Source organism: Hyaena hyaena, unplaced genomic scaffold, assembly GCF_003009895.1.
Source record: "Hyaena hyaena isolate Hyena2069 unplaced genomic scaffold, ASM300989v1 scaffold_660, whole genome shotgun sequence".
NCBI lineage: Eukaryota > Metazoa > Chordata > Mammalia > Carnivora > Hyaenidae > Hyaena > Hyaena hyaena.
The window spans coordinates 666,222-691,399 of NW_024081292.1; the positions used below are offsets into that span (position 1 = coordinate 666,222).

General features: G+C 36.6%; 1 protein-coding gene across 1 annotated transcript in view; it reads left to right on the forward strand.

Annotated features, from left to right (window-relative positions):
- The window catches only part of CUNH8orf34 (chromosome unknown C8orf34 homolog), a 396,548-nt gene that overhangs the window by 57,116 nt on the left and 314,254 nt on the right, over positions 1 to 25,178 (forward strand). The window contains 1 exon segment of the mRNA XM_039216922.1: positions 21,231 to 21,378. Within this exon segment, the coding sequence (XP_039072853.1) occupies positions 21,231 to 21,378 (148 nt within the window).

Below are 25,178 nucleotides of genomic sequence, written 5' to 3' on the forward strand. Positions count from 1 at the left end.
GTAATCATACTACATGAAATAAGTCAGACAGAGAAAGGCAAATACAGTATAATCTCACTTACGTGTGGAATTTAGTAATAAAAAATACCCTCACAGACAGAGATCAGATGTGTGGATACCAGAACATACATTTTAAAATATTACCTACAGAAATTTCTCCATCTATCTACTTTATACTTTACACAGATTGATCATCAAATACATGGCTTCATCTGTCCTCTTAGCAGTGATATTAAGGAGAGTTGTTCTTTAGCATATGCGACAGCAAATGGCACCCACAGCTGCCAACTCTGCTCGAAATTGCTTCTCTATTTGTGCTGTTATATATATGTATATATATATATATATATATATATATATATATATATGGAGCCTGGATTACATTCAAAAATATTTTTTTTAAAAAAAGTTTCTTATGGGATGGACTTAGCAATTATTTGATATGTATTGAGAAAGTCACTTAAATTTTCTGTATCACAATTTCCTAATCCTAACACGAGAAAAAGAATACCTGCTTCATGGGTTACTATTGTGGCCATGAAAAGAAATCACGTCTAAAACATCTAGGACTGGGGCACCTGGGTGGCTGTCAGTTAAACGTCCGACTTTGGTTCAGGTCATGATCTCGCAGTTTGTGGGTTCAAGCCCTATGTCGGGCTCTGTGCTGACAGCTAGCTCAGAGCCTGGAGCCTGTTCCAGATTCTGTGTCTCCCTCTCTCCCTGACCCTCCCGTGCTCATGCTGTCTCTCTCTCTCTCAGAAATAAATAAAAAACGTTAAAAACAATTTAAAACACCTAGGACTGTTTCCATGTTTTAGCTATTGTGGAGAGTGCTGCTATGAACATTGGGATACATATGCTCCTATGCATCAGCATTTCTGTATCCCTTGGATAAATTCCTAGCAGTGCTATTGCGGACGAATGGATCAAGAAGATGTGGTTTATCTACACCATGGAATACTACATGGCAATGAGAAAGAATGAAATCTGGCCATGTGTAGGAACATGGATGGACCTTGAGGGTGTTATGCTAAGCGAAATAAGTCAGGCAGAGAAGGATAAATATCATATGTTTGCATATATAGGAGGATTAGGAGGAACTTGACGGAGGAACAAGGGGGAGAAGAAGGGGGGAAGTGGTGAGGGAAAGGGAGAGAGGCAAACCATGAGAGACTGTTGACTGCTGAGAACAAACTGAGGACTGATGGATGTGAGGGGGGAGGGGGGAGATGGGCATGGAGGAGGTCACTTGTGGGGATGAGCGCTGGGTATTATATGGAAACCAACTTGACAATAAACTTCTTGTAAAAAAATAAATAAATAAATAAAACACCTAGGACTATGTCTTCTAGGTGAATTTTTTCTTTTTTCATTCTTAACTAGGCTGTGTAATTGTAGGGTGGCATCTTATTTTATTTTAGAGAGCAGGGAAGAAGGGCAGAGGGAAAGAGAGAGAGAATCTCAAGCAGGCTCCATGCTTGGCGCAGAGCCTGACATGGGGTTTGATCCCACAACCCTGGGATCATGATCTGAACTGAAATAAAGAGTCAGATGCTCAACTGACTGAGCCGTGTCCAGGGGTATTTTAAACTTTGGGTTCCTAGTGGGAAGGATAATGTTAAGGTTGCAAATAATCTTGAAGCAGCTCCCCTAGCTGGTTAAAAACAAATTAACTTACCATATTTTCTGGGTAAAATTGTTAAAACCTTCTCATTGCTGGTGCCCCTGCCCCTTTCCGTGCTTTATTTTTCACCATAGTATTCATTACCTATCAATATATTATATATATTATCAATATATTATATATATTACCAATATATTATATATATTACCAATATATTATATATATTACCAATATATTATGTATATTATATATATATTATATATTATATTATATATTATATAATTTGTATATTTATTTTATTAATTGTCTTCTCCCTACCCTTAGAATGTAAAATCCCTGAGAAGAGAGATTTTTGTCTGTTTTGTTCACTTCTGTATTCAAAGTATCTCCAAAAGAGACTGGCACATATCAGGTGATTAGTAATTTTTTATTGAATAAATGAATGAATGAACATTTTAGAGTAACATTTTGTCTATTATTTGCTGTATTTGTTAGCATCAGTTAAGAAAACAGTTACTTATAAACTTTCATCTTTTGTGTACCTTAAATATTACATTATTGCTTTCCCCAGAGCCAACATCTTAAGACATGGGAGAAGCGAAGGATGGAAGAAAGATTTAGGTACCATATGGGAGCAGTTCTACTCTTGATAAAAATGGCTCATAGTTTTTAGCAACTGCTATTAAAACTACTGTTCATATAAAGATTTAGTATACATAGTAATTCCTGAGATTCTTTTAGAGATCCCAACTGCCATTCTTTTAATTAAAATATTTCTAATTAAAGCTTTAACATTTAATAGACTTTATTGTTTTAAAGTAACAGACTTTATTTTATTAATAGACTAAAAAAGTGCCTGATTTCATAGAGAGCACTTACAGGCTTTTAGAAAATTTTAATAGTAAGTACAGAGAATTCCCATATACTTTTTTCCAAATTAATCTTTTTAAAGAGGAAAGAATAAGAACATATGTTGTTCTTGAACACATTTTTATAAATAATACTTAAAAAGTTTAGTAATGGTATACTAGATAATTTGGGCCAAGCATTCAACTAAGGAAACCTGGTATAATTGCTCAAAATACAGAAAGCATCTGCTTGAGAGCCTTAAAAAGCTAACAAGTTAGTGCAAGATGACTGGGCCAAAATCAAGAAGATGAAAATTCAGGGTGGTAAGCCATGTGTTTGGGGCTACTTTTGCCTTGAGAGCCTTAGTCCTTTCAAAGACGCCACTAAGAAGTTGACCAGGAAACCCCAACAGAAACCACCATACAGCTGAGGTACCTGTGTGCAGTTTGATCTTCCAGCACTGGCATCACCAGCGCTCTAGACCATTCTAGTCCCATGCATACAACCAGAGAGCTAGTGGATCATCTGATGCTCCCGCAGTGGCAGTGGCAAAGCTGTAGGCTGACCCAGTCCTGGCTCTACAAGTTGGCACACCAGTGGGCAGTTCCATTCACCTGCACTCTTATTGACTTGCTTTCTACTGAATGGCATAATAAGAACAAGGGCCAGAGGCTTCTTGCCTACCCCCTGACCATGATAACCCATCAATACCAATAAGCTTAGGAAAGAATTTTAGTTTCTACTGAGGGCAACTCCAGGGACTGAGCAGGAGTGCCAGCAGCATTAGAAGAACAAAGCAGACTAGAATAAATATTACAAGGGCTCCAAACATTAAGCTGTCTTTTAAATGAAAGCCCACAAAAGTGGAGCAGAATCCACACACTAAACCTAAACAGGGTGACTGCCTGTTAAATGATAGGATATCAGTAAGTAGGATCAAGAGTCTCCTAATCAATTAAACAGAATGTCCAGTGTATGTGTATACACCCCCCCAGATAGATACATGTATAATATGAAATATACATATTTTACATATAAATATATGTATGTGTATATAAAATCAAAAAACAAGTACCAGGAAAACCACAATTTGAATGAGGGAAAGGCTAATCAACTGAAACTAATATCAAGAAGAATTGGATGTTGGAACTACCAGACAAGGATTGTTTTTTTCCAGATTTATTGAGAAGTAACTGACATACTTCACTGTATGTGTTTAAGGCATACAGCTTGATGGTTTCATTTACATTATGTTGTGAAATGGTTACAATAGATTCAGCTAACATCCATTTTCTCCTATAGATACAGTAAAAAGAAAGGAAAAAAAAACATTCTCCTTGTGATGAGAACTCATAGGATTTATTCTCTTAACAGTTTTTGTGCATATCATAAAGCAGTATTTGCTATAATCATATTGACATTATATCCCTAGTATTTATTTATCTTATAACTGGAAGTTTGTACCTTTTGACCACCTTCCTAGTTTCCCTTTCCCCCACCCTCTACCTCTAGTAACCACAATTCTGATCTCCTTTCCTTAAGATTTTTTTTTTTGGTAAGATTCCACATATAAATGAGATCATATAGTATTTGTCTTTCTCTGGCTTATTTCATGTAGGATAATGTCTTCATGGGCCATCCATGCCGTTGCAAATGACAGGATTTCCATAACTGAAAGCCAATATATTCTATATAATATATATGTTATGGTATATGTGTGTATCACATAGATATACACACACATATCATAACTTCTTTATCCATTTATCTATTGATGGACACTTAGATTGTTTCCATTATCTTGACTATTGTAGATAATGCTGCTATGAACATGGGGGTGCAGATATCTTTTCAAGTTAGTGTTTTCATTTCATTTGGATATATTCCCAGAAGTGGAATTGTTGGATCATATGGTAATTCCATTTTTAATTTTTTGAGGATCCTCCATACTGTTTCCTATAACAGCTGTACCAATTTACATCCTACCAGCAGTGCACAAGGGTTTGCTTTTCTTTACATCCATGCCAGAATTTGTTATCTCTTGTTTTTTATATGGCCATTATAACAGGCATGAGGTGATATCTCATTGTGGTTTTAATTTGCATTTCCCTAATGACTGGTGTTGTTGAGCATCTTTTCGTGTACTTATTGGCCTTTTGTGTATCTTCTCTGGAGAAATGTTCAAGTCCTTTGCCTATTTTTAAATTGAGTTATTTGGTTTTTATTGCTATTGAGTTATATGAGTTCTTTATATATTTTGGATATTAACCCTTTATAACATATGTGGTTTGCAAATATTTTTTTCATTCCATAGGTTTTATTTTTACTTTGTAAATGGTTTCTGTTACTGTGCAGAAGCTTTTTAGTTTGATGTATTCCCATTAAAAAAATTTTTTTTCGGGGCACCTGGGTGGCTTAGTCGGTTAAACGTCCGACTTTCGCTTAGGTCATGATCTCGCGGTTTGTGGGTTCGAGCCCCGCGTTGGGCTCTGTGCTGGCTGCCAGCTCAGAGCCTGGAGCCTGCTTCAGAGTCTGTGTCTCCCTCTCTCTCTGACCCTCCCCTGCTTGCGCTGTCTCTCTCTCTCCTAGAAATAAATAAAACATTTAAAAAAAATTTTTTTTTCAATACACAATTTAGGATGGGTGTGAATCCTTGATCTTTTTTGCTGCCATCATCATAGGATTTTCAAAATGTTTAGGTCTTTGAAGAATCATTTTATAAATCAACATAAGTGTTCTACAATTACATTGAACCTTTTATGGATGAGTTATCTAAATTTTGGTTGTATTTTATTCAAAATCAGCTGGAAATTTTTAAGAAATGGAGAATCAAAATCATTCACCTTTGAAAATATTTGCAAACTACAATAATTTTTTTTGTTTTACCATTTAAAAATTTTTCTTAAAATCCAAGTTAGTTAACATATAGTATTATAATGATTACAAGAGTAGAATTTAGTGATTCATCACTTATGTATAACACCGAGTGCTTATCCCACCTTAAGTACTTAAGTGCCCACCTTAAGGCCCATCACCCATTTAGCCCATCCCCCAACTCACCACCCCTCCAGCAACCCTGTTTGTTCTCTGTATTTAAGACTCTCTTATGGTTTGCTGCCCTCTCTGTTTTTATCTTATTTTTCCTTCTCTTCCCCTTTGTTCATGTGTTTTGTTGTTGTTGTTGTTGTTGTTGTTGTTGTTACTTATACTTTAGGTGTCATATCAAAAAAAATTGTTTCCAAGACCCATGTGAAGGAGTCTTATTCCTAGTTTTCTTCCAGGAGTTTTATGGTCTTAGGTCTTACATAGAATTCTTTAATCCATTTGAGTTATTTTTTGTGAGTGGTATAAGTTATGGCTTCAGTTTCATTCTTTCATGTGAATATCCTATTATCCTAGCACCATTTATTGAAAAGACTTTTCCCCCCCATTGAGTATTCTTAGATCCCTTGTCAAGAGACAAGTATTTTAAAGCAGCTGTCATAAAAATGATAGAGCAGGATCATTACAGGAGTGATGTTAGCCAGGTAGATAAATAAGATGTCCTCCATTCACATACCCTTCTCAACAACAATAATGTGACGTTCATCCACAGACAAAGTGCCTTTGAAGGAGCTTTGAGATCCTGGTAGGAGATTGTGAAACTTTGATGTGGTCTATGACCTAAGAGAGCCATTTTGTGAAGGTAGGCTCACACTTAGACAGCTGACTCACCAATCCTGGTCCCAGCTATAGACCTACAAATAGCTAGGTACCCTCTGGGTATTCACAAAAGTCCCATTTGTCTTTAATCCTGTCACCAGTACCATAAACCAAGGAAACCAGGAAGAGTCATGCCTACCCACTACCCCTGCATTGGGTTATAGGCATACAGATCTCAGTCTTGGCTATAGATGCTGAAGTATCCCATGAATAAGCTGCAGCCTCTCTCTGCTGTGGTCTGGGAGCTCCTGGAGATAAGCCTATTAAACGTGATCAGACTATAGATTTTGGAAGGCCCTGTGACTGGGCTCCCATCCATTTCAGCTGAAGGTTGTGAATAGTCCTCTGGCATAGGGACCCAGCAGGAGCTACTCCCATCTATGCCCTCCAAGATCCTGAAAGGGCCTTATATTTACCTCCCTCTCCCTCATAGCCATAACCTTCCAGCAGTTCAGTTGGCAGTTGACACAGGGATCAGGCATAAATCACTAATGTCTGTACTTCAGGAGATCCTGAAATGGCTCTATACTCAACTTCTGTCCCTCCAGTTGTGGTTAGGGAGCAGTCAAGCATACCCTGGGACCTGGCAGGAGACACACCTATCTGTATCTTCAGAAATGGTTATATAGATCTTAGTCTTGGCTGGGAGAGCTGAAGCAGTACAGGAGCTTGGTTCTGGCCCCTCACACCATGATCTAGGGCTCATCCTCTTCCCTAGGGACCCATCCAGTGACTGGCAGGAGCTCTGCTATGGATCTGGTGGGACACACCCATCCACACACCTGGTAATAGGCCCACTGTCTGAAGGCAGAACTGTCCAGACCTTTTCTACTGTACCATCCTACTGAGAAAGGTATAGGAGATAATCTCACTTATCCAGGGCCCAGACAAGATCCCATTTATCCAGGGACCAGACAAGACCCATTTCTGCCAAAGCCCCTGAGAACAAGCCTGCCAGCATGACTCCAGTACAGTTCCAGTGACAGCTTTAAACCAGCTGTAACCCTGAAACTCTGGAAGTAAACCTGTCAGCCTAGGAAATTGACAAGAGGTCTTTATCTGCCAAAAAACAATCTTTAAAGATTGGAAGAGCTGTTTGCTCCTTCAGATAAACAGACACTAATGCAAAGCTACATGAATCACAAAGAATTGGGCAAATATGATACAACTGAAGAAAACCAACAATACTCCAATAATCTACCCCAGTGAAATGGAGATCTATGGTTTGCTTAAAATATTCAAAATAATCATTTAAAGATACTCAATCAAATGCAAGAGAACACAGATAGACAACTTTAAGAAGTGGGAAAATAATGCATGAACAATACAAGAAGTTTAATAAAAAGGGACCATAAAAAAGAACCAAACAGAAATTCTGAAGATGAAAAATACAATGACAGAACTGAAAACAAAAAGAAGAAAGAATGAGAAGGAGTTAAGAAAGCCTACATGAATTATAGGACACCAAAAAGTGAACAAATAGTCACATCATGGAGAAAAGGGAAGAAAGCATATTACAAGAAATAATGGTTGAAAACTTTCTAAATCTGGGGACAGATATGGACATTCAGGTATAGGAAGCCCAGAGGATCCCAAGCAAGATCATTCCAAAGCAGATTACTTTGAGACACATTATAGTCAAAATGTTAAAGGTCAAATACAAAGGAACTTTGAAAGCTCAAGAGATAAATAACTCATTACATACAAGTGAACATTAATAAGGCTATCAGCAAATTTCTCTACAGAAATTTCAGAGGCCAAGAGAGAAAGAATGATGCGTTCACAGTGCTGAAAGGAAAAAGAAGAAGAGGAAGAAGAAGAAAAAGAAGAAGAAGAAGAAGAAGAAGAAAAAGGCCCACCAATGAAGAATACTATACCTGACAAAACTATCCTTCAGAAATGGAGAGATAAAGACATTTCCAGACAAAAGCTGAGGGACTTCATCACCATTACAAGAAATGCTAAAGGGAGTTCCTCAAGCTGAAATGAAAGGATGCTAAGTAACAATATGAATACAAATAAAAGTATAAAACTCATTTCTAAAAGTAAATATATAGTCAAATCCAGAATACCCTAAAACTCTAATGATGACTTGAAAAATCAACTTTATCTCTAGCATAATTGTTAAAAAACAATATTAAAAATAACTATAGCTATAAAAATTTGTAAATGGATTCACAATAGGGGCGCCTGGGTGGCTCAGTTGGTTGAGCGTCCGACTTCGGCTCAGGTCATGATCTCACGGTTCATGGGTTCGGGCCCCGCGTCGGGCTCTGTGCTGACTGCCAGCTCAGAGCCTGGAGCCTGTTTCAGTCTGTGACTCCCTCTCTCTCTGACCCTCCCCTGCTCACGCTGTCTCTCTCTCTCTCTCTCTCTCTCAGAAATAAATAAAACACTAAAAAAAATTTTTTTTATATTAAAAAATAAATGGATTCACAGTAAAAAAAAAAAAGGTGTAAAGTGTGACATCCATTAAGATAGAATTGGGGGGGAGTGAAGTAAAAGTGTAGACTTTTTTTTTTTAAAGCATAGAGGTTGCTTGTTATCAGCTTAAAGTAGACTGTAATGTCTGTAAGATATTTATCTATAGGAAAAGAGATTAAATTATATTGCCATGTAAAATAAATCACAAAAGAAAACAAGAGAGAAGGAAGGAATGAAGGAATAAGAAAAAGCCAGAAAACAATGAACAAAATGGTAATAATAAATCCTTTCCTATCTATATTTACTTCAGATTTAAATGGACTAAAATCTCCAATCAAAAGAGAGTGCCTGAATGGATTAAAAACAAGATCTAACAGTATGCTGCTTCTAAAAGAATCACTTTAGTTTTAAGAACATACATAGGCTGAAAGTGAAGGGATGATACCTGACTACATTAAGAGAAAAGAAAAATCTCAAACAACCTAACTTTATACTACAAGAGTTAGGAAAAAGAAAGAACAAACTAAGCCTAAAGCTAGGAGAATAAATAAAGATTAGGGCAGAAATAAATTAGAGACTAGAAAGACAATAGAACAGAAAAAAAATCAATGAAACTGGGAAAGGTTTTTTGAAAAGATAAACACAATTGACAAACCTTTAGCTAGATTAACCAAGGGAAAAAAGAGAGGACTCGATTAAAGAATTACAAATGAAATAGATGCTGGTGATTTTTAGCAAACATTAAAGAATTAATGCCAGGGGTGCCTGGGTGGCTCAATCGGTTAAGCACCAACTTCGGCTCAGGTCATGGTCTTGCTGTTTGTGAGTTTGAGCCCCACATTGGGCTCTGTGCTGACGGCTTGGAGCCTGGACAACTTGGATTCCATGTCTCGTGCTCTCTCTCTCTGCCCCTCCCCCGCTCTCTCAAATAAACATTAACAAATTCAAACAGTTAATGCCAATCCTTCTCAAACTCTTCCAAAAAACTTAAGGAGAGGGAACACTCCTAAACTCATTTATGAAGCCAGCATTACCCTAATACCAAACTCAGATAAGGACCCTATAAGAAAACTACAGGCCAATATCCTTTGATAAATATAGATGTAAAAACTGAATTTTGACAGCACATTGGAAAGGTTATAAATCTTGACCAAGTGAGATTTATCCCTGAGTTGCAATGATGGTTTAACATATGCAGTTCAATAAACATGATATGCCCCATTAGCAGAATGAAGGGGGAAAATTACATGATACTCCCAATAGAGGCAGGAAAAGTACTTGCTGAAATTCAACACTTTCATGGTAAAAACTTTCAACAAATGGGGTATAGAAGGAACATACAATAAACTAAAGGTTATGTATGACACATCCACAGCTAACATTATTAGAGAAAAATTTAACACTTTTTCTCTAAAATCAGGAAGAAGATAAGGGTGACCACCCTCATCACTCCTGTTGAATACAGTACTGAAAGTCCTAGCTTGACATTTAGTCAAGAAAAAGAAATGAAAGACTTCCAAGTCAGAAAGAAAGAAGTAAAACTGTCTCTATTTGCAGATGACATAATATTGTGTATAAAAAACCCCTAAAAACTGCACCAAAACCTGTTGGAATTGATAAGTGAATTCAGTACAGTTCCAGGATACAAATCAATATACAAAAATCAGTTGCATTCCTATATACCAACAATGAACTACTGGGAAAAAAAAAAATAAAACAATCTCCTTTGAAATACCTCCAAAGTAAAATATATAGCAATAATTTAACAAGTAGGTAAAAGATCTGTATACTGAAAACTATGACTGATGAAAGAAATTGAAGGCACAAATAAATGAAACATATCCCATGTTCATGGATTAGAAGCATTAATATTGTTATAATGTCTGCACTACTCAAAGCCTCAATAGATTCAATACAATCCCTATCAAAATCCCATGTCATTTTTCACAGAATTAGTAAAAAAATCCTACAATTTGTATGAAACCACAACGAACCTGAACTAGATAAAGCAATCTGGAGTAAGAAGAGCAAAGCTGTAGATATTAGAATTTCTGATTTCAAATTAGACTACAAAGCTATAGAACTCACAGCAATGTAGTATTGGCATGAAAACAGACACTGTAAATCAATGGAATGGAATAGAGATCCCAAAATAAATCCATATATGGTGAACTAATATTTGATAACAGAACCAAGAATACTCAGTGGGTAAATGACAGCCTTTTCAATAAAGAGTGTTAGGAAAACTGGTTATTTATGTGGAAAAGGAATAAAATTGGACCCTGTCTTTCACCACTCATGAACTTTAAATGGATTGATTTAATTGTAAGGTTTGAAGTTGTAAAAGTCCTAGAAGAAAACATAAGGGAAAAGCTCCTTGACGTCAGTCTTGGCAACAATTTTTATATATAAAACCAAAAGCATAAGCAAAAAAAGCAAAAATAAAAAATTGGTTCTACTTCAAACTAAAAAGCTCTGCACAGCAAAAGAAATAGTCAACAAAATGAATAGGCAACCTATGGAATGGGACAAAATGTTTGCAAACCATATAGCTGATAAAGAGTTAATACCCACAATGTAAGGCACTCGTACAACTCAATAGCAAAAAACAAGTAATATAATTAAAAATAGAAAGATGACCTGAAGAAACATTTTTACAAAAAAAGATGTACAAATGGACAAAAGGCACATAAAAAGATGTTCAGTGTTACTAATCATCAGGGAAATGCATATGAAAACCATAATGAGATATTACCTCACACCTGCTAGAATGGCTATTGTCAAAAGACAAGAGAGATATTAAGTGTTGGTGAGGATGTGAAGAAAAGGGAGCCATTTTATACTGTTGGTGTGAAGTCAATAGGAACAGCCACTGAGCAATTAAAACAACATTGAGGTATCATTATAAACCTATAAGAATGGTTAGAATTACTCATTTACTGCTGGTGTGAATGTAACAGATTCTAAAAAAAGGTTTATAAGTTCCTTATAAAAGTAAGAATGGCCTTAGCATTACAACCCAACAATTGCATTTTTTAAGACAATTTTTTAAAAATTATTTTATTTATTTTTGAGAGAGAGGTAGAGACAGCGTGAGCAGGGGAGGGTCAGAGAGAGGGGGAGTTACAGAATCCTAGCTGTAACTCAGGCTCCAGGCTCTGAGCTAGCTGTCAGCATGGAGCCTGATGCGGGGCTTGAACCCACGAACTGTGATATCATGACCTGAGCCAAAGTCGGACGCTTAACTGACTGAGCCACCCAGGCACCCCCCAACAATTGCATTCTTAAGCATTTATGCTAGAGAAATGAAAACGTATGTTCACACAAAAGCCTATATATACATGCATATTCATAGTAACGTTACTCGTAATACTTAAAAAGTGGAACTAACGAAACGTCCTTCAATGACTATTGATAGTTATTATTGATTAGTTAAATACACAATAGAATATCCACATCTTGGAATAACATAACACTCAATAAAAAGGAATAAACTATATTTATTCTTGTGCATATCAACGTAACTTGAATGAATCTCAAAGAAATTATGTTGAGTGTAAAAGTCAATTTCAAAAGGATATTTGATCATGAATATCAATGATCCCTTTTGATATTCATGTTCCCTTTTCTATACCCTTGTGAAATAATTCTAGAATGGAGAATAGAATGTGGTCGCCAGAGCTTAGGGGAGTGCATGGGTATAACTATAAAGTGATAGCAAGAGGGAGTCTTGTGATGATGGTGCAGTTAACTATCTCCACATGTGGTAAGATTGTGCTGGTTGTGATACACACACACACACACACTTATGCATGTAAACTGGTGAACGTAAGTTCTATAGATTGTACCAATGTCATTTTCCTAGTTTTGACACTATACTATAGTTGGATATTAACACTGGGGCAAGCTGGGTGAAGGGTACATGAACCTGTTTGTACAGGTCTTTGTAACTTCCTATGAATTTATACTTACTTCAAAATAGTCTTAAAAACTGCAAATAAATAATGAAAAGGGGAAATATTAAAAACATCCTTAGAAAAATTCAGATATTCTTTAAAGAAATGTGGCTGAATTCTCAAAAATAATAATGAAAATGAGAGAAAATGGAAAAAAAGTAATCCCAATATATAGTTAGATTCAGTGAAAATATCTTCAGGTCTAAAAAAAAGATTGCTGGTACAAAAAAAAAACACACACAGAATTTGTCACTACTAAAATAAAAGGTGTTCCGTATGTTGCTGAGAATGATCCCAGATGGATGATTGGAGATGAAGGAAGAAATATAGCAATAAAAATAGTAAATATGTGGATACATACAAATGTATGCTAATGCCAGGGGTGATAAGTGGAATCAGAGAATTTGAAGTTCCTTGCAAAATTTGAGATGAGGGAAAAGGACCAATTAATACTTAATGCAGTTAAGTCAGTGTTAATTTATCATCTCTGGATAGTCACAAAAAGAATGTTAAAAGTGTGTATGACTTTCAGACTAGCATATGGAAAAGTAGAATGAGTTTTAGTTAATCCAAAGAAGAGAAAATGAACAGTCTTGACAAAATAAATAGAAAAGTGAGGGATACATGATCAGATGAATTTTTCCTTAAGCTATCAGAATTTGTTGTATAGCTATAGTCATTAAGATATTGTAATGATGGTATAAGATTGGCAAATAGATTAATGAAAGAAAGTATAAGTTCTAGAAATAGGCCACCTGACTTATAACTCTTAAGGGTGCATAGAATAGAGTTAGGACTTAACTATGTTGCAGCATTCACCTATGATAGTTCAATCTATCCATCAATACTTTGAAGTTATGCTTGCTATAGAGACAGAAATGTGTATATCGTTTCCTTAGATCATTAGTTCTAAGAGGAGGTAATGGGCATGCACTATTAAATTTCCTCTTTATTCTGTCATGCTGAAGACCCTGTTTTAGTTCTCTACTCTTTACAAATGATAAAAGGCTAAAACAAATTAATTCATACTCAACTGAGAGACATCCTTCTTCTTATCAGATGTACATACATACATACATCTGCTACTTCCATCATCGGTTAATTTAATTAATTTCTTTGAGTTTTGAAGTGTTTTACAATTTCTGCTGAGTATCAACTATAGTTTACTCTTACAGTGGTATTTTCATGTAAGACTATGGAAATTCCTACCTAACACCAAATAAGTTGCTTTCATAGACGTTTATGCTGAATAATATAATACCCTAACTGAAAATATTTCCATGTGGTATGTTAATATTTTTCACTGGGGACCTTGATATTTGCCTGGAAATTAAATTAGAAGCTTGTAATTTTATATGAAGATTTTCTCAAAGTGGATAATAAATACTCAATAACTTAATCTGAAAAGACACCTGTGTATTAGAGGAAAGATTAATAGGCATTAGACAAAATATTTCATCACTTCTCATCATTTGATAGTTCTACTGGTTAGATTTAATTATTTGCCTATATTATTGAAAGGATTATCAAGCAATTTAGGTTTTACTTTCCCTAGATTATCTAGATTATATTCCATAATACACAACAAGGCTAATTAGAGGCCTTTTCTTATTTATTTTAAAAGAGAATTATAAACCTAATTGTATATTAAATTATATTTAAAAAGGGATAAGAGCCTTTCAAAGTAGGAGTACAGATTTTATTTTTCCTAGTCCTGTATTGGTGTGTGTGTGTGTATGTGAGTGTGTGTGTGTGTTGGTTTGCATTGGTGGGTTGTTGATGAGGGGCAGGTTGCCAGAAATAAATAAGGATTTAACAAACATCTAACATACACTAGTTGGGTTGTGCATCTTGTATGCAAACCTTTAATTTAGTGAATGATTAAACTATAAAATACCTGACACTTGTGCACATTGGACTCAATAAATGATAGTTTAAATCATTGCTATACACTTTGCTTCCTTTTCTGTTGAGATCATTGTTCCAATGAAATCTCGGTTTTGATTGGGAATGAGGGAAGTTTAGGGAGGTGTGAGTACGATTCTGAGGTAGAAGAAGGTTGAATGACCAGCAGATAATTTGAATTCTCTGAATAGAAGGATTTGACGGAAAAACATGAAACAGATGCCTGTACCCTTCTCACTTGTGCATGGAACCCTAGATACTGCATTGGAACTTCTTCCTGGCCAAAGGCAAAACTCATAACAGAGATTAAAGATATAACAAGGAAGGAAAAAAAAATCCTCTTTGTTCTACTTCCATTCAGATAAAATGGAGGAGAGAAAGGAAAGCATGGGTTCCGGTGTGGGTGGAAACCAAGTGGGATTTGATCAACTGGGAATGGTGACATCAACTTAAAATAATGTTTCAGAAAAAAAGTGTTTCTAGGACAACTGAATTTTAAGTGGACATTCTCTCATATATTTGTTGGTAGCCCAATGTCCACCACCTGCCTATATAGGACATTAGTTGGGTGGTGGGGGTGAAGTGGGTGTTCAGAAGGTTGAGATTTCAAATGCAAATTTTTATTTTTTTATTTTTATTTATTTTATTTTATTTTATTTTATTTCTAGGAGAGAGAGAGAGAGACAGCGTGAGCAGAGGAGGGTCAGAGAGAGAGGGAGTCACAGACTGAAACAGGCTCCAGGCTCTGAGCTGGCAGTCAGCAAAGAGCCCGACGCGGGGTCCAAACCCATGAACCGCGAGATCATGACCTAAGCCAAAGTCGGACGCTCAACCGACTAAGCCACCCAGGCACCCCTCAAATGCAAATTTTTAATAAAACCTAATTAAAAATAAAATTGGAATGTGCAGATTTAGAATTAATTAAGCCATCAGATCTTAATACAGTTTTGAACTAAAATAACATTCTACAGATAATAATGTGCTATATACAATTAATATTTAAGATATTTATAGATGTTGAGTAAAAAATATATCTAATTGATACCACCTCCATAATGGAGTGTAATATCCTGCATATTTACTGATTTAACAAAAGGACTACATAATGAGAAAGCTAGCTTTTAGAAATGGTTTTAATTTTGTTTCTTGATAACTTTCTCCTGAGGTTAAGAGGAACAAAAGTAGTTCTTACCTGCTAGGGTAATGACATAAAATGTAACTTAATCCCAAGGAAGTAATTAAGTAAAGTAATTTTGGGGCAGAATGCCATGCTGTCTGTATACTCTGGGAGCCAGACCATGGGAGCCAGAACAAGGGTTCTTAATTTGGAGTCAATGAAACCTATGGATGGATAAACAAAATGTTATGTAATGTTATGTTAAATTTGGTGTTTGTGTGTACGTATGTGCTTTTCTGTTTGTTTTTTAACCAAGGAATCTCATAGCTTTCATTAAATGAAATGATCTTTTATTAAAATTATTTCTACTATTGACTGATTATTATTCCAGTTTTAATAATGATTCTGGACTTTGTGATGAGCTACCTCCTCACTCATGGTTTTGCTTGAGTGTCTCAATTTGAGACAGTCATCATTGTTAGTATTCATTTTCCAGCTTGTTAATTTTGCTAATGTTATATATAGTATACATTTGTCTTATTAGTTATAATAGCCCTGAATTCCATTAATCTTTACATGTTTGCATTCAGTAATTACTTAATGATCTATGTTCTCTAGTTTGTTTTTCAAATTTTTTAAAAAAGAATGTTATCTTCCTATGTGTATTTTTTAAATTAGTGTATTTGAATTGGTACCAGTAACAAAATTATAATTAATAAGGAAACAGATATAAAAGCAGGGGACTGTCCCAATATATAGTATATGCATGAAGTTAAAGACTGTAGTTGATCATAAACTATATTAAGAGGACATCTATTAGTTTTATAACCAGAAAAATAAAACTAATAAAAAGATGCAATATGCATATATAGCATCAAAAATGTATGCTATAAAAATGTGATAAAAATGGTAATGATAGTAGTAGTAATGACAGATAAATATATAAAAATATTATGATGTAAATATATCAGAGTAATTATAATTGTGAAAATGTTAGCTAACACATCTTTTGGGTGGATCATTAAGGGTTCAGGCAAGAAAACAGAAGCCACTCTATGTATCTGGGTTCTATAGGGTTTTTGCAATAATGAGTTAGAAGGTGGGACACAGAGGCCTGGAAACTGCTGCTGAAGGTTGTGGGGCTTTCACCAAAGGCAGGAGGAGGTGACCCTAGAGATCTCTACTGGGAGCAGAAGCAAGTGGCTCTCAATGCTCCCCTAGAAGCTGCTGCAGGTCTCCGGTACCTTAGCAGAGCTTTCAGAGTGGTCCCAGTCTGTAGTGGTTTCCACGAATTTGCTGGGGAACTTTTGTGAATCTCTTATCTGCCCCACATAGGCTTGCATTTAACTCTGGAGAAAATTCTGCTTCTCTCTACTACTTCCCAACTCTCCTATGAATTCCTCACACTAGGAAACTTAACCCAGATCATATAAAGGAGATTCTAGGAAACAGTTTCCATCCTATCATAGTAGGCTACATATATCCCAAGCACTTTCTGAATGCTTTGCAATCATTTTATTTAATCCTCTTGGCAACTTTATGATCTAGGTAGTATGTATTATCATTTACAATTAGTAGATAAAGTATTGAATGTTAAAGTGATTGTCTTACCCAAACTCATACAGCTAGTAAGTAGAGATGATTTAAAGTGTCCATCTGATTTCAAAGCTTTGGTTTGTAATCACTACCTTTTCCTGTGTCTTCTATTGCATTTCATTTACATTAGTAATATTATTGATATTAGTTAAGTATGAATGAAATCCTCCATTGGTGACAGTTAATACATTCTGTTTGTAACCTGAATGCCTCAAATTTAACTAAGCCCGTGAGAGCAAATAGATCACATCAAAATTAGTAATGTATTTTATCAATCCCCAAGTCCGTAGATATTTCCACAAATGTTTTTGTCCCAGGTCAGGAGTGCTATTACCACTTCACTGTTATTTCAATTTTTATATGCCCGCAGCTAACATTTCCCAGGGATCCTTGGCTAGAGGAAGACTTGAAAATCCCTGAAGCAGCAAATTAGGAGGGTGCCCCACACTGGAGGCCTGATTCCTGGGTGAAAAGGGAGCAGGCAAGGCCATCAGTAGAAGAGGCCGAGGCATGTCCTGCCCAAATCTTTTCCAAGTTCAGGCCAGCCATTGAGGTGCTGGCTTGAATTCTGAGAGGGCTTTTGTCATTGAACTGGAAGTCGAAGCCCAGTGAATTGTCCTCAGAGCTGGGGAGCATTCTCCGGGTTGTGGTTCCAGCATCCCCATAGGTCTGAGGGTAGAGGCTCGCTTATGTTTGTTGGGCGGGGCAGGAGGGGTAGGTTTCTGGCAAGTGACGAGGATCCATAGACCCAGGCATATCCGGACACACTGCATCCAGCTCTGGGGCTCCGGGATGGAGTGGTGGTGGTGCGACGTCTTCAGGGCGTGCCCCGGTTTCCAGGCTTTCAGGAGGCTGGCATCCCAGGACAGGATTAGGGGGGCGTCCAAGGAATGGTGTCTGTGGCTCTCCTTTGGGACATCTGCAGAGGTGACTGCATCCCGAAGGAGTGAAGGCGTTGTTACTGAGGGTCTCTGCTCCCTAGGCGCTCGAGCGGTATTAGAGCTTCACGGCTGGTGGGTGCGTATGCCCTTGACGTCAGTTCCTCAGAGGTTGCGCTCTGGGGTGTGTCTGGATCTGCGCCTGCGCGGGGCCGCCATTAGCGCGGGAAGCCTCGAGGGAGCTCCGTGGCCCGCGTTATTGGCGCTGGCGCATCAGGCTCTCTTCGCTGACACCTAGCACGGCCCACAGGGGACCAATGTAGTGTGGACGGCCAGGCGCTGCGTCTTCATCTTGGTCAGGGTCTAGGACCCAGGGAATTTCATGCCACAGCTCTTGCACTGACGGTAAGAATTGTAGATAAGCCCCCTTCCTCCCCTCAAAGCACAGAACATTCCTTCCTGGTGTTCAGCCTCCTTACTTGACACGGGTTGTTCTGGAATACCTTGTGCCTTGTGTGAATAATCCCTGTGAAACTTTTCTGCAGTCGCGTTTCTAACTCCAACCTGACATCAGGTACATGACTCTTTTCTCATTTCCTCAATCTATCTGCCTCTCTGTTCTCTTTGTATATAAATCTTGGGTGGAGGGGATCGTGGTGGTGGAGATCAACCTTTTTATTGCCAGGAATATCTTTGCAAATACAAGGATTTACATTTTTAGGTTTGGGAAAAGAGGTTTCTATTCAATGCAAGTCCTCAAAATTATTGATGCCCTATGCTGGTGGATACATGGATTGAGTGAGAGGATAATTTCTCTTATAAATAGAATAATCTAAAACTATACTGTTGTCCAGTCAAGGTACTCAGCATACTGTATTGCAAACATTAACTGTTTTCATTTTGTTTATGACTGAAATTTTCCCGTCTTTAATATTCATTAATGGAATATAAGAATATCCAAAATTAGTTACTAGACTAATGATATTTTTTAAATTGAACAATAATTACTTGGTTTATTAAGACTGTATGACCCATCTTATAAAGACCATATAGAAACACTTTATTTTAAAAGAAGGAAAATACACACAGAAATTTTCTATCTGATTTGAAAGGTAAAAAGAAGTGCATGAGATCTTCAGAGGTTTCAGATTAGAAATTGCTGTGGATTTAAAGCCTTATTATCTGACCTGATTTTGCTTTATCTGAGTGTCCAGGCCTTCTGTGACAAGAGTAATCCAGTTGGTCCTTCTGTTTCTTTTTCATTTAGTGTAACGTATAATGTATTTAAATAGAATATAATACATCTATAGAAGCCGAACCCAAAATGTTTTAAATTACATTCCACTGATGTATAATTGGGATTTAACTGCATGGCTTTAACCACAGTGTAGGAATGGCCTCTTTAGTTTTAATTAATAATTGAGATCTTAAATAAAAGAAATAAAGAAGACCTGTGTCAACCGGTTGCTTGCTTTTTCAGAAGATAAAAAATAAATCATATTTGTCTGTTAAATATTTTGCTGCACAGTATTTTTGTGGTAGAAATCCTTTGCTCTTTTTAGTTCCAACTCTGTGTTCAATTGGCACATTTTTCATCCATGTCTCTGAGATCGTCTTGGAATCTTGTCATCTACAAAGTCCATTTAGCCTCTGCTCAGATAAATCAGTATGTTCCTAGATTGTTAAAAATGTCAGCAAATATCCTTGAGATATCATGACAGCAGTTTCCTGTATAGGAAGTTTGAAGAGTATATTTTGCTGGGCTAGAAAATCTATGAATGCTTTAATTATTGTTTATTAGGACAAAAAGGGACTTTAATATTTACCTGGGGTCAGTAAACTAAGAATTCATTTGTTCGTTGGTTCATTCATTCATTCATTCATTCAATACCGGCTATGAACTCTGTAGAGTTCTAGGCTCTAGGGAGAGAGTAGAGATCAAACCAGGTCAGCTCATGGTTTTAGAGCTATGGTAGAGGATGAGCAGAGGCAGACACAAAAAGATGAACAAATATTAAATGAGATGATTCTTCAGAGTGCTAAATGATATGAAGAAAATAAGATAATGAAGTGATAAAGACTTATGAAGACTGGCTAGGGTAAGCTTCTCTTAAGAAGATATCATTGGAGACAAATGATGACAAGCCAGCCTCCTGAACATCTGAGAGCATTCAAGGCAGAGGAAATAGACCACCAACAAAAAAAGATAATGAGATGGGGGAATTTCCAGGATCTCTTCTGTTAGTACTCCTAATATCTGATTTTCTGGCCCGCTCATAAGACTATTGTTTCTCACAGAATCTAAACTTAAAATAACAGTTGGCAGACTACAATTCTGAGCTAAGAGTAGCAAGGTGAAATGTGACTGATGTGAATTTACAGTGGTGCATACAAGTTCACAAACCTGGTTACACAGTACAAAATGATATCCACATGGCTTGGCAGCTGTTCTTACGAGAACAGTCTAATTGACCACAAATTGGAGCTTGCTCTTTGCTGTTCCTGACTGGAAAAATGTATAGATATAACCCTTAGGCAGCTTTCTGCCCAATTTAAGGCATCATTATAGCTACCCCAAAATGGAACAGCCTGCTTCAACAGGTAGAAAAATCTCCATTGCTTAGCTCATTAAAAAAAGGAGGAATACCTATCAGGGCTTTGGGAAAAAATAAATATTTTTTGGAGACTAGTTTAAGACTTTTTTTAGTTTCTGTGAGTCGGTGGCTTGTTACGTGCTTCCTTCATTCCAGCAAAAATTTTTTTCCATTTTGGGATATGGTTAAGAAGGAAAAAATAACATAGGTATATAAGGTGTATGCTGAAGTTTACCAAGAGTTTAGTTTGTAATGGCATTTCTTAAAATGGCCATCTTTAAAATTCTTGGGCTATAATTTTTAAAATAATTTAAATTGCACTTCTCATATTTCTTTGACCAAGTAGAATAAGAAAAATAAGTATAAGTAAATATGTCTTGGCTTTGTGTGTGTTTAATATAGACAGTTTACTTTTCTGTACTTTCCTCACAAGGAGGACAATAACTTGTATCTGCTTGAAAAGCTTATTATTAGGATTAAATCATTTGGTGTATATAAAGCAGTTAGAGCAGTGCTGGCATTAGTAAGTGCTATGTAAGCATTCACAATTATTAGATACACACATATGCTGTATTTTGCCTTCAGGAATTAATGACCAAATTAATAACTGAGACACCTGACCAGCCAATCCCATTTCTCATTGACCATCTTCAGTCTAAACAAGGAAACCGTGGACAGCTTCAAAGAACTTTATCTGGATCTGCAGCTCTCTGGGCAGAAAGTGAAATATCAGGTAAGTGAAAAAATATATTTTACAGTTGATTTGGATACATTTAATGGAAAAATGTACAATAATGTTTCTGATGATAAGATAAATATAGTTACCAAAAAAAAAAAAAGATAAATATAGTTACCAAGGATTTCATGTATTCATTTGTAACTTCACCCATATGCTAAAGTTTCACTCATGTGTGGAATTTAAGAGACAAAACTAATGAACAAATAAAAAAAGACCAGAAAAGTCTTAAATGCTGAGAACATACTGGTGGTTGCCAGAGGGGAGGTTGGGGGAGGGGTAAAAATAAAAGGGATCAAGAGTACACTTATCTTGATGATTATTAAGTAATGTATAGAATTGTTGAATCATTATATTGTACACCCGAAACTAATACAACACTGTAGGTTAATTATACTTCAGTACAAAAGAAAAAAATATAATTAGTCATAAAATATGCTTGAATCTGAACATATTGTTATATATTATGCTATGTATTATGCTTCAAGATATGAGATTATGTGTATTCAACTTTAATAAAAGATTCAGATTTGCATAAAAAGGTTTCATTGCATATGAATTCAAACTAATCTAAACTTGTTTTTCATGAAGAATTTGAATTAAATGTTTATAGCTTACCTGTAGAGAGGTAAACAAAGATTTTTACAAAGTTACCTTTCACTTTGTCCAAACAAAAGATTATTCTCTAGTTCCCATGGTGCCCATTTTTATCTTATGTAGTAAGTTCAACCTTAGGTAGATTCATTTTCTCTGATCATTGGGGAACCAACCTTACCAAGTCTCCAATAGCCTCATCTCCCCAATAAGATATGAGTGAGATAGTTGCATAGATTTGACCTTGATCTTTGCTTATAAAATGTGTCTAATAGCTTTTATCTTCTACATACTGGCTTGTTGGTTTGGCATTTACTTATGAAACCAAATCCCCTATTCCTGTCACATCAGCAGGCAACTCCTTGCCTAATTACCATGGGAATTCCCAAATGCTTTCCTGGAATGACATCTTCATTTCTTTCATCCTCTTCATGCTTTATGAGATCCCATGAAAGGATTTTTGGTCTTCTTTGGCTATGTTCTCATACCGGTACCTTCTTGAAACTATGTCTCAAAGTCATACTCAAGTGGGTAGGGAATAGAGTATCCTCTGAAAAATGCAGAGCTCTCTGGTACCAGTTATCTATAGAGAAGTTGTCTGCATTACATAGGAAACTAGGATATGAACTTTCGGAGTATAAAAGAGAGAACCTTGCTTTTTCCTGGCCTCACTTTCTTGGGTTTAGATTCTAAGTACCTTGTGTATATAGGTGTGAACTTTGGTTTGTAGGTGCAAAGTTGGCACTCATCATGTAAAGGCAGGCCATATGAAATTTGAGCCCATTGAGGTCATATGAACCCACATTTAGAAATTTTAGTATCTGGAGAGATAGTAGTATGTTAAACTCTGTAGTTTTAATCATCACACATTTAGTATCTCATACTTTCCATGGGTCAGACGTCCATACCTGGCACAACTGCATCCTCTGTTTAATCTTACAAGGCTGGAAATCAAGGTATTGGCCTGGTTGCATTCTCATCTGAAGGCTGGAATAAGAAAGATCCATCTTCCAAACTCATTCAGGCTGCTGGCAGAATTAATTTACTTGTGGCTGTATGACTGAGGTTTCTGTTTTCTTGCTGGATTTTAGCCTGGGGTTGCTCTCAACTCCTAGATGTGATCCTTAGCTCTTTGCCATGTGGCTCTTTCACATCACAGAAGCATACTTCTTTAAATCAGCAAGGGAATGTCTCTTATTTGAGTCTATTGAACGTATATAACATAGTGTAATCATAGCATTAACATCCTATCATCTTTACCATATTCTGTTGGTTTGAAGCAAGTCAAAGGTCCTATCTACTACACTTAAGGGGAGGGGATTATATAAGGGACAATGCCAGGGGCAGAGATCATGGGGCTCATCTTAGAATTCTGACTAGCACAAGTACTGCTTGGAGAGAGTGAAGGAGGGGAGAAGATTATTATAATTCCCTACTGACTTGGGTAATGGCATACATGCTTATTTAACAAAGCAAGATGGGAACACAGTAAATTTATGAAGGACAGTAATAAGTCCCCTTCCTATTGACGTTGAGTTTCTCATGGGCACTTTATTATGTATTCCCAGCAGGCAGTTAGACATGGTCTAAAACCCTTGGGATGGGTCAAGGCAGGACTCACAGAGTAGCATTCAGTATGATGCAAGTTATGAGAGAAAACCAGTGGAAGAAATTGTGGTCAAATTTGTAGGTAAAGTAGGAGATGGATCGGGAAAAGCAAGTGTGAGATTACATCTGATGCCTAAAGATTTGTGTTTTTATTAAGAAGTGAGATTGTTTGCTGTGGACAATAGGGTTGGGTATTGGATAGGGGAGATTAGAGTGAGTGATGCCAATTGTGAAAAGTCACCAAGGAAAGGAAACAATAATTGGCACAAGGGGAAAAAAAAGACTATGAGGCAGTTCTGGGCTCTCTCTGAAGTTGAAAACATGAGTTAATCATAGAAACCATTAGCATGGTTGTAATATTTCTCCAACAGTGTCCAGAAGTAGTGGGAAGGGAGCAGGGCAGACAGTTAGATGGACTGACTGAGAATTGTGGTTGTAGCATGTCCAGGGCAGAGGGTAAGAGAACAGTTTAGCACAGCAGTTGCAGTTGAGGACGTTTGTGAGCAACTTGTGCAAGTGATTGAAGCACATGGTCTAGTATGAGAAGGTAGTGAGCAAGGATAGGAAAAGAATTAGACACAAAAAAAGCAGATCAGAGAGCTAAAGACCTTTAGATGGCTAGTGCAGGTGTAGGTGCAGTGAAAATATGAGAGATGTAGAAGGACAGGAGATTGTAATATTTGAGATACAAAAAACTGAAGTGGAATGAGTCCAGATGAGGAGAATGTCCTATTGGTAGCTTTAGTTTTGGCGTGTCTTGATTATCAGGGAAGTGAAACTTTTTAGAGTTTGGGAAGACAAGGAAATATGAGACTTCATGCATTGTGTAAGGATTAAGATGAAGCCAGAGTTTCACTTAAGCTGTTGAAAAGTTAAAGGAGACTGTGCCAATGTCTTAAGTCAGGCTGTGGAGTAATTAGGAGCAGAAAGATGGTAACAATGAAGAGTAGTGAGTCATGTAGACAGGTTTACCACAAGAGAGAAGGGACTTCACACTTAGCATTGTTGGGCCAGGAAAACTTACCCTTTGGTGGGTACCATATGGAACAGTGAGTTCTCCATTCCAGGAAGCTGCAGAAGAGGGAGTGCTCTTGTGGAGAGAGTAAGGTGTCTCTTACAACATAAGGATAGAAGAATGTTTGTTTACCATGGAACATAAGCCCCAGAAGGTGAAGAGGAAAAATTTTAGAGAGAGAGAGTATGGCAGGAGGCAGAAGAAAAGCATAGGATAATTCTTGGATATGAATACATGATGAAGTTATAATTTAGGTAATAGTAAATAATGCCTGTTTACACCTTGACTGCAGTTTTGAATTGTTTTCTTCTGGTGCAAGTTCTAATTAGCTAGAAAATATCTTAATATTCAAGGTCTATTGGTATAATACTTTCTGAAAATATCTGAAGTGGTCCTTTTATTGTCTTTAAATATATCTAGCAACTGGGACAGAGTATCATCTAAAAGTCTGTCATTTAGTATTGTGGGGAAAAACTTGAAACCTGCTTATTTTTATTTCTTTTTATATATTTTAATTATTTTTCTTAAATAGTTATGGGGTATGTTTTTTCTTTGTGATATTGACAAGTTTTACTGGGAC